General features: G+C 41.4%; 2 protein-coding genes across 2 annotated transcripts; one reads left to right on the forward strand and one right to left on the reverse strand.

The window, feature by feature from the left end:
- Positions 1 to 236: 236 nt before the first annotated feature.
- On the reverse strand, positions 237 to 5,261 carry zcchc9 (zinc finger, CCHC domain containing 9). The gene is made up of 6 exons (XM_085792608.1): positions 5,145 to 5,261; positions 3,392 to 3,874; positions 2,903 to 3,053; positions 2,702 to 2,794; positions 1,732 to 1,800; positions 237 to 514 (listed from the first exon to the last, which is right to left on the reverse strand). The coding sequence occupies exons 2-6, from the start codon at positions 3,863 to 3,865 to the stop codon at positions 402 to 404; spliced, it is 900 nt and encodes a 299-aa protein (XP_085648734.1). The 5' UTR covers positions 3,866 to 3,874; positions 5,145 to 5,261; the 3' UTR covers positions 237 to 401.
- A 958-nt stretch (positions 5,262 to 6,219) lies between these two features.
- On the forward strand, positions 6,220 to 10,513 carry LOC146976832 (hatching enzyme 1.2). Its single transcript, XM_085794298.1, has 10 exons — positions 6,220 to 6,271; positions 6,352 to 6,384; positions 6,475 to 6,540; positions 7,578 to 7,624; positions 7,947 to 8,016; positions 8,123 to 8,237; positions 9,302 to 9,474; positions 9,551 to 9,632; positions 9,733 to 9,857; positions 10,320 to 10,513. The coding sequence occupies exons 1-10, from the start codon at positions 6,220 to 6,222 to the stop codon at positions 10,511 to 10,513; spliced, it is 957 nt and encodes a 318-aa protein (XP_085650424.1).
- The last annotated feature ends 6,676 nt before the right edge of the window (positions 10,514 to 17,189 follow it).

Consider the following 17,189-nt stretch of genomic DNA (forward strand, 5'->3'; position numbering starts at 1 on the left):
CAGCTCCAGACTCAGAGAAGAACCAGAACAGACGGATTCAACAGCTGCTGAGTGAAAAACCGTCCTCGTGTTGCAGTTTATTAAAAACAACGTCCATCAAACACAAAGACAAACAGGAAGTAGCAGAAAGTTCTCAGTCCGTTTGGTTGAGTCCAGGATGTGAAGCTGGTTGGAGATGAAGCAGCAGGTGTGTGTGTGTGTGTGTGTGTGAGTGTGTGTGTGTGAGTGTGTGTGTGTGTGTGTGTGTGTGTGTGTGTGTGTGTGTGTGTGTGTGTGTGTGTGTGTGTGTGTGTGTGTGTGTGTGTGTGTGTGTGTGTGTGTGTGAATGTGTGTGTGTGTGTGTGTGTGTGTGTGTGTGTGTGTGTGTGTGTGAGTGTGTGTGTGTGTTTGGTCTCTGCAGGTCAGAACTTCACCACCTTGGTCTGTTTGGGTTGGACCTTCTTCACGGGGACGTGGACTTCCTCGTGGTCGGCGCTCATGTTGTTGGACAACCAGCCGACCGTCACCGAGTTGGCTGCAGGGGGAGAGAGGGAGGAGGAGGAGGTATGAGTGACAATTTCTTAAATCACATCTGGATTTTATTCCAAAAAATTTAAAAACAGACATTTAAAGGGATACTTCACCCAAAATCAATAATGCACCAACCATCTCCTCACCGTCATGCCAAGGAAGGGTCTGGAGAACTTCCAGAGTCATCAAAACTCTTTAGGAGTTCCAGGGGGGGTCCGGCTGGTGACAAGTTTTCATATAATGGCGGTGGATAGAGTTCACTTTTGAATGGTCCAAAACACACACTATGAGGGTCTAACGGCGTGTTCACACCGGGCGTGAGGCGAATTTTTCGTGCGATAAGATTACATACAAAGTCAATGTGCAGACGCGAACGGACGCGAATTTGTGCCGGCGGCGCGAATGACGCGAACGGCGTGACGCGAATGAAGCGAACACGTTAAATTCACCTGTTCGCGTGAATGCTGCAAGTAAAAACAAATATTCCAGCAGGCAAACTCGAGAGAGTAGAGCGAGGCGAATATTTTACTTGGTGTGAACGCACTGTAAGGACAGAGGATGTTGTTATGATGCCATGTGAAGCCCTTTGAGACAAACTGTTTGTAAAAACGGGCTATACAAATAAAATTGCCTTGCCTATGAAACATCCAGATACCTCCATACTGCTCGTCTGTACTGACCCAAGTGTCCTGAAGCCGCCACATGGTAAAGTTGATCTCTGTTTTTATCCTTGTTGTAGCAGTAGCTCCAGTGGCTGCACCAGATTTTCTGCCAGATGTTCTTCCATGTTTACATCAAACATCCAGTGGTTTACAACGACAAACCAACATCTCACAGCAAATCTCCTGCAGCCACTGGAGCTACTGCTACAACAAGGATAAAAACAGAGATCACATTAATATTTTCCCAACAACTTTTCCATGTTTGGGCTTCAGGACACTTGGGTCAGTACAGACGAGCAGTATGGAGGTATCTGGATGTTTCATAGTGTGTGTTTTAGACAATTCAAAAGCGAACTCTATCCACCGCCATTATATGAAAACCCCCCCTGGAACTCCTAAAGAGTTTTGATGACTCTGAAAGTTCTCCAAACCCTTCCTCGGCATGACGGTGAGTAGATGATTGGTGAATTATCGATTTTGGGTGAAGCATCCCTTTAAATCACATCTGGATAAAATAAGACATGTAATGCCACATCTCTCTCTCTCTCTAGAGACTCACTTGCAGCCTGATGCTCTGGACAGTCCTTCTGATAATGTTCCACTGATCCACAGACACGACAGCTGCCACCTGCAACACACACACAGACAGACAGGGTTCATACACATTTTAGCCAACAAGTTTCCATGACAACACGTGACCACTTAAACTGTCAATGTGTGCATGAAATATAGGAATAAAACTGTTTAAAAAAATCATCATCTTGACCACTGTACTTTCAGATATTGCCCCCCGCCCCTCTATTAAGTATTAAAGGAGGCTCCCACATGATTGAGTTTTACACCTCTGGCTTGTATCATCAGAACAGACATGTGCTGTGATTTTCAGCCTTGTATCTATTATATTAACCCCTTCTCTTTACAGCAGGAGGTGGGACAACACCTGACAGCTGAGATTATCTCTGTCAGGTGTTGTCCTCCTGCTACTAAATATGAAAAGGAGAATGAAAAATCACAGGACACGTCTGAAATGTGTGTTTCTCTTCTATAGCACACATTCTAACCACTCGGAGGCGACGTCTTTCCACAAACGAGCTTTCAGACGGCGCAGAGCTCCGTGGGAAACAGCAGCAGAGACACAGACACAACGGCGGCGGGAGCAGCCGGTCCGTGGAGCTGTGCACCGTGATATGTAAAACATTTCACTGCATAAAACACATTTAGCTTTTGATTCGACCTTAAAGTCTTCATCGTCTATACGGCACCTCGCAACCTGAGCCGACGAGAGCGATGGCTGAATGATCAGATCAATTCATAATTTCTATTTATCCATTTTAAAATCAACCACAGAGGCTGTTATTACTGAGAGAGAGAACGACTCTATGACTTCTACTAAACTTTTGTGCTGTACTGAAGTTTCCAAACCTGGAAAATGACAGTTTCAAATTTCTAGGTTTTTTCTAAACGTCCAAACCCTGCACATCATTGAAACAGGTGAATCATTGTACAGGTGTGTGTGTGTGTGTTTGTACCTTGTGCGTACATTCCCTTAGGATTATCTGGACAGGCGCGGGACAGATGTCCAGTCTGACCACAGATGAAACACTTGGCGTACGGGTATTCACCTGAGACACACACAGTTTACATCGTTACAACAGGAATAACACCTCTGTGACCTTCATCATCCTCCTCTTCCTCCTCCTCCTCCTCCTCCTCCTCCTCCTCCTCCTCACCCAGGGCAGGATCTACTTTAGCTCTACACTTGTGGATCTCGTGCTCGGTGGACCCGCAGCGGTAACAGATCCCTCGGCCCATCTCCTCGTCTCTGTCGGCCTCGGGGCAGTCGGCCAGACCGTGACCGGGCTTCCTGCAGTTAAAGCACAGCTGGGGGGGGGGGGGGGGGGGGGGGGCAGAGAGAGAAGTGATAAATTATGTTTATAACAGGATACTTTAATCTATATTTCATTACGTCACATAAAAACCCTGAATGCCTCAGACTAAAACAAAGAAACTCAAAATATCATCATCTACGAACTCCAAGTGTTTTATTTTGACAGTTTCCTGTGTGTTTTCCATAACTTATGGATGAATGAAGATTAAGTTTTTGAATTTTATAGTTTGTATTTAGGCGATGTATTATATGTTTAAAACGCTCCTTTAATTTGGATGGAACTGAATTTTCTGAAAATTCTTTTCTTGCCTCTTGTGGCTTTGACACTCACCATGTTGCTCTTCTTGTCCTTCTGTCTCTTTATCCGTCTGTCCTCTCTCCTCTGGTCTTTCTTCAGGGCGACCGCCACCTCCTCCCTGATCTCCCTCTGCTCCTGCTCCCTCTTCCATCCTTCCCCCCATCCTCCTCTTCCTCCCTCTGCTCCTCCTCCTCCTCTTCCTCTTCCTCCTCCTCGGGGCAGCTGCTGACCGCTCTGCTGCAGATACTCCAGGAACCCGTTCACGTCCTCGCTCACGTAGTCCTTCTTCTTGTGGTTCGGCTTCGTCACGGCCGATCCGCCGGGTTGAGTTCCTCTCAGGTGAGATCCGTGTTTACCTGCAGCGGGGTCACCGTGACCTCCTCCCCCTCCTCTTCCTCCTCCTCCTCTTCCTCTCCCCCCTCCTCCTCCTCCTCTCAGCTGATTCCAGGGAGTGGCCTCTGATGGTTTGTGTTTGTGGACGTTGTTGGCTCTCGCCCACCTCGTCATGGCTGCACACTGTGGAGAGGAAACACAAGGTTTAAAGGGACCATAACCCCTCTATAGTCATAGCAGTAGGTTCATTATACCTTTAATTATCGGTGCATGTTGTTTTGAGATCGGCGGGGCAGAGATGTGAGCTGCAACGAATGGAGACGCATGGTATTTCTTGGTTTCCCTCATCAAACTCATCAAATACACAATCCAACAACTCCACAACGCTCTGGTGGACAAGTTGTGAGCTGCACATTCACCACGCTATGAGATAATAACACAACGTTACCACACAGAGTTGTTTTAGAGGGAAATGCAGCCGGAACTACATTCCAGACATGGCTGCTGCTGGGCGGAGGGATTTCAAAAAGTAGTTCCAAGTATTTCCTTCATGTGTCGTAATGTTACATATGTGATTATCTCATAGCGTGGTGAATGTGCAGGTCACAACTTGTCCACCAGAGCGTTTTGGAGTTGTTGGATTGTGTATTTGATGAGTTTGATGGGGGAAACGTGGAAATACCATGCGTCTCCGTTCGTTGCAGCTCACGTCTCTGCTCCGCTGATCTCAAAACAACATGCACCGACAGTTAAAGGTAATTTTACAGGATGGAGGAGCTGAACTTCTCAGCCAGACTGGAATCAGTTAGATTTAAGAATTACTAGGAAAACTGGGTTGATTTTGTGTCACCATTGCGAGCAGATTTTGTGCAATAAGGAAACTGTGAATTACAGAGCCCCTTGGTTCAAACTACAAACTTTATTTGTTCATTGTTCATATATTTAGTTTCTAGTGTATTACCCTCCAACAGGAGAAAAGAGACTCTAGGGAAGGTTTTCTTCATATTTTACTTCTTATTTACTCTACTTTATGATGAATTATGAGTTTATGCTGGTTTTTATCACAATGTTTACATCCTATCAACATAAACTACATTAGGTAACTTACTGTAGCCGGGAGTGGACAAACCTCCTCAAATGACCGTATAAACTTATTTATCTTCGCGTAATTAGCTTCTGTTAGAACTGTTGAAAAGGAGTGAAGCTTCCGAAACATTGTTAAGAAACATTAGTTTATCAAACATTCACGTTTATGACGTTTTTCCATTTAAAAACATGTTAGCACGTCGGCTAGCAGCTAGCTACTCTAGCTACCTGACGTAACGTGAGTGCGTCACAGAAACCTCGCGCGCTGATCTAAACCGGAAGAGACGACGGGTGTTTATACATTAATGTCTCTCCTACAGAATAAACAGTTTTAAAGAACATGACAGAAAACGGAGAGAAACTTCACCTGGAGGAACTCCTCGCTCCGCTTCAGTCCAACATGTGTTTCTATTGTTACCGGAAGTGCTGCTCACGCTTCTTCTTCCTCTTCGTTGTGTTGATTCGCAGCAGAAAATCTGCGCAGCGCCTCCAACCGCAGCTCTGCGCCATGACAGCATGGTTCAGTCTGAAGCATAGACTGTATGGTCTGAAGGTGGAAACTACATGATGAGCTCAAAGTTGAAGGTAAAAGACTCAAATCAACTTTAAAATGAGACTTTATCCAACTGTAACTGTGACTTTGGGCACCCATTTGACTTTTTATTGAGCCCCCACTTGCAACAGTAACATACAGGACACATAGAAGTAAGAAATAAAAATATAAAGACTTCACTTTGTACAAAAATATATTGAAAATAAAAATATGTAGGCTATTGTTATTACAAAATATTATTTAGGCTAAATAGAGAAAAAACATGGGCTACATGTTGTTTGGTCAGGGATATTGTTTGTACAGTGCAAGTGGGCATGAATACAAACTGTGTACAGCTTGCTTAAAGATTAATTCAATTTGATGTCAAATTCCTCGAGGAATTGTATTTTCTTCTTTTACCAACAAAAATGTACAAAAAATAGAATTTTCTCAAATGTAATATAATAATGGGCTACTCAATATATTTATTTGGCAGAAAAATATAATTACAATATAATACAATATGGAATCTTAGACTTTACTGAATCTACTCAGTTACTTTTCTCAAAATTATAATCCAATGCATTCTATTTCATATGTTTCGTTTGAAAATCTGTTTACATAGGCCTATCAAAAAGTGACATAAAACAGAAAACTCAATGTAAACATTCCTCCAAATTTTACTGTTATTTGTAGCTGCTATTTATTAGCTGCTGTCAGATCAGGGTGGAGGATGAAGTTACATAAAATCTGAAATAATCATCAGGATCAGACACCAGAGTTTTGTATTACACATATTGTGCAACATCTTCAGCACCAACATGTTTCCCCTTCAGCTGCTCAGAGATAAATGAGGCAGCAGCTCACAGGTGATGTGACTTAACGAGCCTAACGAGCCTGAGAGTCCGTCATGCTGCGTCTGCTTCTCTCTGCTCTGCTGCTGGTGGAAAACCTCCAAGATGGTGAGAAACGATCACGTCGTTCTGCTTTGACTCAGATTGAGGAAGGAAACCTCATTCTTCTCCTTTATGTTGTGTTTCAGTCGTGTGCAGTCCCATACGAGAGGCCAACACAGGTACAGTCCAACTGTTTGTTGTCTGGATCAAACACTGTGATCAGCTTCTGTGATGTGTGTGTGTGTGTGTGTGTGTGTGTGTTGGTGCAGCTCTGCAGGAGGACTGGCTCATCGCTGCATGGAAATACATGGAGGCAAACCCAGAGACTTTAGAAGGTGAGGACGACATCAGATCAACATTAACCTTCCTGTTGTCTTTCTGGGTCAAATTGACCCAATTTGTTCCCTTCCTCCATCCTTACTTTTTCCCTTCCTTCCTTCCCTTCGTCCTTACTACTTCTTCCTTCCAATTGACCCTCCATCTTTCTTTCCTTCCCTTTTCCCTTCCTTCTTTCATCCCTTCCTTCCCTTCGTCCTTACTTCTTCTTCCTTCCTCTTTTGATCCAATTGACCCTCCATCTTTCTTCCCTTCCTTTTTCCTTTCCTTCTTTCCTCCCTCCTTCTGTCCTTCTTCATCCCTTGAACAAATCTGTTCCCTCCCTGCTCCCTCCATCTTTCTGTCCTTCCTTTTCCCCTTCCTTCTTTCCACAGTTGTTTTTCCCTCCCTTTCTTCCTTCCTTTTTGACCCATCTGTTCCCTCCCTCAATCTATCTTTCCTTCCTTTTTCCCTTCCTTCTTTCCTCCCATCTTTCCCTTTGTCCTTCCTGCCTTCCTTCCTTCCTTGACCCAGGTGGACAACAGAAGGGTTAACAATATCAATACATTAAGAAAGTGAAACTGTCCAACAGGTTCCTTTGTAAGGTTTTTTTTTTTTTTTTTTTTTTTTAAAGTTTAAAGCGACTCAACTCTAAACTTATCATAGGCAGCAGTTTCATTTGTTCAGGACGTTTCATACATGAGGACGATCCAGTGTGTTTTACAGTGAAATAAAAATGCAAAACATAATGAAGGAGATAAAACTACAATGAGAGTAAAGAGATTAAAGTTCAAACTAATAACTAAGTGAATTAAAATTTCAAATCCACCATTTAAAAAGTGAAAAAATGAAGTTCATATGTAGTCATATCAGTCCAGCTTTAGATCCTCTCCTCAGTATTTCTATGTTCATTGTGCTGTTTGATGAAAAACTGACTTTATTAAATCGTTAAATCCACTTTAATCATAAAGAAACATGAGCTCAGTGAGTTTAATCTGTGGACGAGCAGAAAACGGTTTAAAGAGAAATGAGGTTAATGTTTCTGTCTCTGTGACAGAGCTGATGAGCGACACAGCCACGACGGAGGGTGACTTGATTCTGTCAGTGAGTGAAACGTTTTAATTGTTTAATTAATTAAAGTTGTGAATGTTATTATTGTTTCAACTTTAGACATGAATAAATGGTGAAATTCACTTTTACTGTGATATGGAGGCCTGGTCCCTCGCTTTAACGTGTCCCCAGAAACACTTCCTGTTGTGTTGGGAGTTGTTTTCTGCATTTCTAGCAAGGTTTGTGTTTTTTATGTGTTTTCTGAAGCTGAGTTGACCTCTTGGGGCCACCGTACTCAAAGGTTTTTATTGTGAAACAGCAGCTAAACAAACCTCAGGCCTGTTCCTCCTGAGTTTTGCCAGTATTTTCCCTGCAGAGCGACAGGAACGCCGTGGAGAGGACGTGGCTGACGCCTGACATCCCGTACGCCATCAGCTCGGAGCTCGGTGAGTCTGACGGTTCGTTGGTGAAACAACGACGACGTCACCACTGATCTGAGTCTCACAGCGGCTCACAGGGAAGCTCTGTGTCGTGTCACTTCCTGTTTTCCAGCCGGACGGACGGACGACGTCCTCGCTGCCATGGCGATGGTGTCTGAGCAAACCTGTGTGAAGTTCTTCAAAAGAACGAATGAGAAGAACTACCTGTTGTTCAAGACCAGCAGAGGGTGTTTATCTATCAACCAATCAACCAACTAACCAACCAATCGACCAATCAACCAACCAACCAACCAATCGACCAACTAACCGATCAACCAACTAACTAACTAACTAACCAACCAACCAACCAACCAACTAACTAACCAACCAATCAACCAACCAACTAACTAACCAACCAACCAACAAATCAACCAACCAACTAACTAACCAACCAATCAACCAACCAACTAACTAACCAACCAACCAACCAACAAATCAACCAACCAACTAACTAACCAACCAACCAATCAACCAACCAACCAATCAACCAACCAACCAATCAATCAACCAACCAACCAACTAACTAACCAACCAACCAACAAATCGACCAACCAACCAACCAATCGACCAACCAATTAACCAACCGACCAACCAACCAATCCAATCAACCAACCAATCGACCAACCAATCAACCAATCAATCAACCAACCAATCGACCAACTAATTAACCGACCAACCAATTAACCAACCAACCAAACAATCGACCAACCAATTAACCAATCGACCAACCAATTAACCAACCAACCAATCGACCAACCAACCAATCGACCAACCAATTAACCAACCAACCAATCGACCAATCAATTAACCAACCAATCGACCAACCAACCAACCAACCAAATGACAGACCAACCAGTACAGTTCATACTGTCCAGATGTCCCTATAGGTCGTTGGTGTGTTCCTGTTGGACGACCCCCTAGTGGTCGTCGGTGTAATTACAGGATGAGGCCAATTTGGCAATCTTGAAAAGTTTGTAATTCAGTCCAAAAACCAAATGTTTTACATGAAACATCTGGATGATAGATAAATGGATGTCACAATTGGGATCAGTTTGATCCAATTTAAAGCTTCTAAACATCTGGAGTGAAATTCACTTTTCACTGTTTCACAAACTTTTATTTATGTTTTAGCCTCATTGTTCTGAAGTCAAACCTTTGTGTCTGTGAATCAGTTTGTAAATAGTTTGATCAAATGAATATCAGATGAACGCACCATCAAGGACTCTGAATCTCCGTGTTCTGTGGTCGTCAGTTGTTCCTCGTACGTGGGGTTTGTCGGCGGCGAGCAGCCCGTGTTCGTCGGGCCTCCGTGTCGCGTCGGTAACATCGCCCACGAGATCCTCCACGCTCTGGGTTTCCACCACGAACACACGAGGATGGACCGCGAACAGTACGTCACCGTGCTGCCCCACAACATCATGGCAGGTGAGTCTAGTCATGGAAATACAGGTCTATGATGTGTAATATAAATGAATGGTTGTGGTGATGATGTTTTTTTCAGGGATGGAGAGAAACTTCAAGAAACATCCAGGTCAAACCTTCAACCTTTCCTACGACGTCGGCTCCATCATGCACTACGGAAGGTGAAGTGTAGAAAAACAAAGAAAAAACCCCAAAATAACAACCAAACACATGTATGCATTCATTTTTTTTAAAAATGTACTGACTTTATATTTGTGTCAGTGGTTTCTTCTCGGCCAACGGTCTGCCCACCATCGTCACCAACGACGACGTGAAGGAGAAGATGGGTCAGAGGAAGAAAATGACCAAGACGGACGTCCAGAGAGTTCGTCAACTCTACAACTGTGGTGTGTTTTACTGTTTTATCTGATTTAATTTTATATAGTATCACAGTGCGTAGTAACTGTAGCTACAATATCTGAAATGAAGTGACAGAATATAGTGATGCTGATGTACAGAAATGCAGATTTGTTGCTGTCAAAGTCATGTTTTTGTTTCTGAGTCGTTTAATTCTGCTGCTCGTCTGTTTCCTTTGTGCTGTTGATGGACATTTGATGGCATTGTTCAGTCAGACGTCGCCCACTCACTGTCACACGCTGACAGTCAGCAGCTGTGAAGACAGAACCTGCTATCTGTTAACTGAATTTATTAATTTTTCATTTCCTGTGTGAGTGCTTGTTTCGTTTTTGCAGGTTATTTGGACATGAAACAAAGAATCAGACAAATTAAAACACTATCTGATGATGGAGGATCGTTAATATGGAACGATAAATGTAAATTTTCATCTGTTTCTTCCTCTTCTTCGCCAGACGACACTGAGAAGGAGCCGAAGGCCGACGGTGGAGCCGCTGAGGACTGGAGCTTAAAAGTTTTGTTGAAGAACCTGAAGAGACGGATTTTTTCCACCTTCATAAGAAACCAGAACCAGAACCAGTACCACCACCACCAGGACCAGCAGAGTACCACTACTACCAACAGAACTGAACAGAACAGCTCAGTTTAGACTCATGAAGTGGCTCCAGTTTCCTGCAGCACCTGAACGCACCACTGGAGGGCGCCGTGACATCATCAAACCACAGGACTGAAGCTTCAATAAAACCAGAGTTAAAAAAAAAAAACCCAGAGCAGCGTCTGTCTTCACTCAAACATCAGACTGAAACATTAATTAGGTGATTAATTAAAACAACATTTTACACTTTTCACACAACAGAATATTTTTTACAGTGCAACAAATACAGGATTGATGCTTTTGTTTTTTAAAAAGGAGAACATACTTTGACATATATAGTGTTTTTGGATTATGGCCTCATTGATATGCAAATTTAACTCTTAAGTCTTCAATCTGTCTCTGTGTTACATCAACACATGTCCCCCTGCAAACAAACACAGATGGGAACCAAAAGTTCTCTACACTGAACAGGAAGTAAACGACCAACTTAAATGTTACACCTACAATTTATTCATGTTAAATAACACAGGTGCTGCAGCTGATAATGAAATTACATAATGAACTCAATGATGTAACATTATAAATGTATAAATAAATATCAAAGCTTGGTCAAATAATCCAAATGGGTTCAAAGTTACACAATATAATCAAACCCAGTGAGATTTAATTATTCAGTTTGGTGTCAGTAATAATAGAATAATAATAATAAAAAACTAAAATACTAATGTAACAGAGGAGGAAAACATGAAAACACAGGACGAGGTGCAACGATTACAACAGAACAGAGAAATATTGGCTCAGAATTTAATGTACCACACACACACACACACACACACATACGAATCAATGTGTGTGTGTGTGCAGACGGAGCAGTACTGTAGAAAAACACAATTAGAAGAAGAGAGAAAACAAACACACCCCCTCAAACCACCAAAAAACCATCTGTGGCTCTGGTTTGAGCCCCCGAGGCCGAGGAGGCGCCAGATCCTGGACCACAGCGGCGTCGGCCTGAGTTCACTTATTTATTTATTTCCTTTTTTTTTTTTTACATTTATTTATTCATTTATTTCCTTTCTGCAGAAGTCTGTTCATCTGAGACGGGACCAAACTCCCTGTACTGGACCACTGCAGCAGCAGGTTCATTAATGATGAAGATCCAGATGTTTCTCATCCTCGTCCTCGTCCGTCTACGTCAGGGGTTCTCAACTAGTCTCACTCTGGGCTCCACATTCTCCCATGGTCATTAAGTCGCGACCCACTTTTATAGAATTCAAACCAAGATTTTTTTTTTTTTTAAGCCTTTAAAAACTCATTTAGCTCTTTATTGAGCAAAGTGCATTTCAGAGCACATGAATGAAACTGAGGGACAACTGCATGTACGGAAGTGAATAAAAAAATATTAAACTGCACAAAATGGAGACCAACAACATATACAACACATATTTGACACATATTTGACTTCTAATGCATCTCTGCATTCAGAGCATGTTCACAAAAGTGAATAAATATCAAATTGCACAAAATAAAGACCCACAAAACAAAACAAGATTCACTGCATTCAGGCCACATTAATAAGAAACTGATATCTTTGCATTCAGAGCAAATAATAAGAAACTGAGGAGGAGCATTACAACTGCATGTGTTCACGTGTCTCGTGCCTTTCAAAATAAGTTATTTTTCAAAATAAAAGACATGTCCAACATCAGATGTGCATTAAATATTATTTAATTTTGACCAGCTGTCCACGACCCATCCAGAACGGGTCCGCGACCCACTTTTGCGTCCCAACCCACCAGTTGAGAACCACTGGTCTACTGAACTGATGCTCTCTTCTCTTAGCTGCTGTTGCTGTTGTTGTTACTGTTGTTCGACGCTGCTGCTTCATGTCAGGTGTAAATGTCAGAGTAATTTTCCGGCAGACTAACCTGCATGACGATAAACTGAAGCCGCTGCAGCAGATAAATATGTATTTGTCAGTTAAAAGAAAATAAAATAGGAGGTTTTTCAGGGTCAGGAAACGACAATGTTGAGTAAACTTCTCTCTTGTTTTGGGATTTAAAGTTTGGACCTGACTCAGTGCACGGGAAGCACTTTTCAGTATCTGCAGGTTAACGCGGACGCCCCGCTTTGGAAATGAGCTCCTAGCTGGTCTCAGGAGATAAGCTGACCCTGCTGAAATGTGTTAATGCATCCGAGTTTAAGACAAGAGCTGAAGTTTCACCCTCTTAATCCTCTGCTTTAAAATTCACTTATCAGCTCCACAAGATATCAAAATATCAGCTTCAGTCGAAATAAATCAGTTTAAACTGGGGAAAAAAGAAGAGACAAAGACATGGCTCCATGTTTTATGCTTTTATTTTGAAGGGTTGATCCATTAAAACCATCTCAGTGTAGTGATCCAATAGAAATAGAGCAGATTTCAGAATAAAATACTCAGAGAAACAGAATCCTGCAAGTTGTTGTTGGATGGTGGGTCCAGGTGGTGAGGGGGCGGGGCTTTGTTGTGACATCACAAAGTGACAGGAAGTCCTGACGACTGGTTTTAAGGCTCAGTTTCTGAATACAGGCTGTGTGCATTTCTCTGTGGACTGAGGCTTTGATACTTTCACAGTATTAATATAGAACCTAGAGCTGCTTTATAATCACACTACACATGGACATCTACCTTTATACTGTATGGAGCTTTAACACAAACATCTACCTTTATACTGTATGGAGCTTTAATACAAACATCTACCTTTATACTGTATGGAGCTTTAATACAAACATCTACCTTTATACTGTATGGAGCTTTAATACAAAGTATGGAGCTTTAATACAAACATCTACCTTTATACTGTATGGAGCTTTAATACAAACATCTACCTTTATACTGTATGGAGCTTTAACACAAACATCTACCTTTATACTGTATGGAGCTTTAACACAAACATCTACCTTTATACTGTATGGAGCTTTAACACAAACATCTACCTTTATACCGTATGGAGCTTTAACACAAACATCTACCTTTATACTGTATAGAGTTTTAATACAAACACCTACCTTTATTTTGAAGGAGTTTTAATACAAACATCTACCTTTATACTGTATGGAGCTTTAACACAAACATCTACCTTTATACTGTATGGAGTTTTACCTGCAGCTCCTATAATAACCTCTACTTCTCTGAACACTTCTATCAAGATTAAATCTGCAAATCAAAGTAAGTTAAATGTGTGAGTTATTCTCTGAATATATTTTTTATTGTACAATAACCTCTATGTAATTTTCTTCCTTTTCTGCTGTTTTCTGTCTTTTTACATATTTGATTTTCCACTTCGTAATAAAAATGAGACGCAGCAGCAACTTCATCATTTTCCCCTGGAAACTATAAATATGATGTAAAGATTTTCCCCCTCTGAGCTCTGTCTGCAGAAGAAACTCGACCTCCAAGACGTCAAACGTTGAATAAAGTCTTTTAAAAAGTGCTCATTCTTCTTTTTATAGCTATTATTTCTTTTCTTTGGAGCAGCAGAACTCTGCTCACATTAATCCTCAGCGTTTTCTCCTCTTTACTCCACTTTAATTATTAATCAATAATAGAATATAATCACGGAGGTCTCACTGGATTTGCTTTACTTTCTCTTGTAATTAACTTTTCTCTCAATAAAAGGAATATGTGATCTCTCATATTCCCTCATCAATAATCAGGGCATATTTTTGTGTATTTCTAATCAGATGTGTTCATCGCTGCATGGTCCCTGGTGTTTTCTGTAAAAAAACAAAACGCTGTGATCGCTACGTTTTATATTTGTGCTGCTGCTGCTGCTGCCTGTGTTTGGATCGGGTTTCTGATGTGATGGTAATGTATGCACACGAGGCCTCGGGGGTCGGAGAGTGGGTGGAAACACACAGGACACGTGGAGATGGATGTGTTTTAGTGTGGATGTGTGGATTTTTTATTTTTTTTGGTGAGCGTCAGAGATCATTAAGCTGAAATGAAACATCTTGTTTTATATGTGTGTGTGTTAATATTACAAATGTCTCCACATGACCGGGTGATACATTAGTGTGTGTGTTCACTCCGCCTCTCCACATGCTCTCAGTGTAAATCTGTAAAACTGTCATCACCTCTCAAACATAAATAAAACATGTTTCCCACTTTGCTCCCGACTGGACTTGACTTTTTGGATCAGGACATTTGTGTATGTGTGTGTGTGTGTGTGAGTGTGTGTTGTTTATGCCGTGTGTTTAGTGTTGGAAGCGAAGCCCACACACACGGTGAAAAAGGGAGGAATAATGAAGGAATAAATGTTTCATATTATCAGTAATTGGTGTCAAAGAGCTGTAACACAAGTGCAGTTAGTTCAAGCTGTCCTGTTTCATTTAGAGTCAAACTGACAGAAACAGTTTGTGCTTTAAAGTGTAAAGTCGGTTTGTTTCATCAGTGATTAACTGAAAGTTTCTGTGTGACTGTTATAATGGGAAAAGTTACATTTTAAGGTACGATATGATGAAATAAGATAAAATAAGATGAGACGAGTTGAGTTAAGTAAGTTAATGAAGTTAATTTAAGATAAGATAAGACAACAATAATACAAGAATAATGTAGGAAAATAACAAATCCACCATAAATAAGAAGGCGTATATATTAAAATAACTTCATAAAGATCTTTACATGAAGAAAAATAAACAAAAACATCAAACATGGAGAAGAATCTATAGTTTTTGATCTGATCAATGAATCAATGTCGCATCAGATCACCAGATTTTTGGATTTTGGTATTTTAGCCTGAATGGTTTTGAAAAGTTTCGAGTCAACAAGCTATTTTATAGTCCAGATGTTCCTGTTCCTCAGAGGACGAACTTTCATGACTCTGATAGTCTTGGACTTTTCCCAAATCTGTTCAGTTATTTATCCTAAGTGTCTCTGTTTAATCAAGATGTTCATTCATGGTTCCAAGTGGATGAACCTTCAAGATCTTTTGATGATCTTCTGAGTTTCTAATTAGTTTTATGTTAAATTTTGGGACCACCGGGGCGGTGTTTAGCTCAATTGGTAGAGCACCCGCCCCATGTGTTGAGGCTATAATCCTCACTGCAGGCGACCCCGGTTCGAATCCCGCGCCTAGCGGCCCTATCCTGCGTGTCATTCCCCCCCATCTCTGCCTCCCATTTCCTGTCTCTCTCGACTGTCCTGTGCATTAAAGGCAAAAAAGCCCCCAAAAAATACTTAAAAAAAAAAAAAAGAATTTTGGGACCACCACACATCTGTAAATCAGAGGTTGAAACTGAGGTTTGATCCAACACCAGCAGCAGGTCAGGGATTTACCGCCCAGATGTTTTGAGGAGATGTTCATTCTCCTCAGAGGATGAACCTTCAAGTCTCTGGGGATCCTCTGACGTTTGATCTCGTACTAACAACAGGTCAGATCTTCTCTGTCATTTATCCCAAACATCTCAGGATCTACAGTATTTCATGTAGATGTTTATGGTTGCAAGAGGATGAACCCATAAAAACAACAGGTCACATCTTTTCAGCCACTTATCTCAGAATCTACATTCGGCCACAGTATTCAATCCAGATGTTCCTGTTCCTCAGAGGATGAACCCTCAGGACTTTGTAAATCTGTAGTTTGTTCAGTTTTGGTCCATACAGATGTTGATGTTCCTCAGAGGATGCACCTTTATGTCTTTGGTGATCCTCTGATATTTCCTCTCATGTCACTAGCAGGTCAAATCTGTTAAACATCTCAGGATCTACAGTCGGCTGCTGTATTTAATCCAGATGTTCATGGTTCCAAGAGGATGAACCATCAGGATCCTTTGATTATCTCTGAATTTCTAATTTGTTTGATTTTAAACTTGAACAAATCTTCTCGTTTCATGCAGATGTTCATGGTTCCAAGAGGATGAACCCGTGGCTGCCCACTGCTCCTCAGGGATGGGTTAAATGCAGAGAAAGAATTTCACTGTACTAGCTGTATATGTGACAAATAAAGTACCTTTACCTTTACCTTTAACCCATACCAACAACAGGTCAGATATTTTCAGTCACTAATCCCATGAAACATCTCAGAATCTACAGTCGGCTGCAGTATTTAATCCGGATGTTCACGGTCCTCAGAGGATGAACCTTCAGGACTTTGATAGTCAGCAGGTCAGAAGATCTACAATCCAGACATTTCATACAGATGTTCATGTTTCTGAGAGGATGAACCTTCATGTCTTTGTTGATCCTCTGATGTTTCCCTGTCATGCCAATGACAGGTCAAATCTTCCTGTGAAACGGATTGGCTGCAGTATTTAATCCAGATGTTCATGTTCCTCAGAGTATGAACCTTTAGGATCCTTCGGTGATCTCAGAGTTTTTCATTTGTTTGATTTCAAACTTTGGACCACACATCTGTAAAACACAGGTTTGATCCAACGTCACAGTCCAGACGTTTCATACAGATGTTCATGCTCCTCAGAGGATGAACCTTCAAGATCCTTCGACGATCTCTGAGTTTCTAATTTGTTTCATTTAAAACTTTTATCCAAACATCTATAAAGCAAAGGTTTGATCCAACTTCACAGTCCAGACATCTTATACTGTACAGATGTTGATGATCCTCAGAGGATGAACCCTCAGGACCAACATCAGGTGAAATTTAATTGATCCTACATCTAAAATAGAATTTTTTTGTTTTGTTTTGTTCTTTTTTTCTTGAAACTTTGATCTCAGTCAGAGTTTGAGTTCTTCTCC

The sequence above is a fragment of the Trachurus japonicus genome, chromosome 12, assembly GCF_045865225.1.
Source record: "Trachurus japonicus isolate A0001 chromosome 12, Traja_1.0".
In the NCBI taxonomy this organism is placed as follows: domain Eukaryota; kingdom Metazoa; phylum Chordata; class Actinopteri; order Carangiformes; family Carangidae; genus Trachurus; species Trachurus japonicus.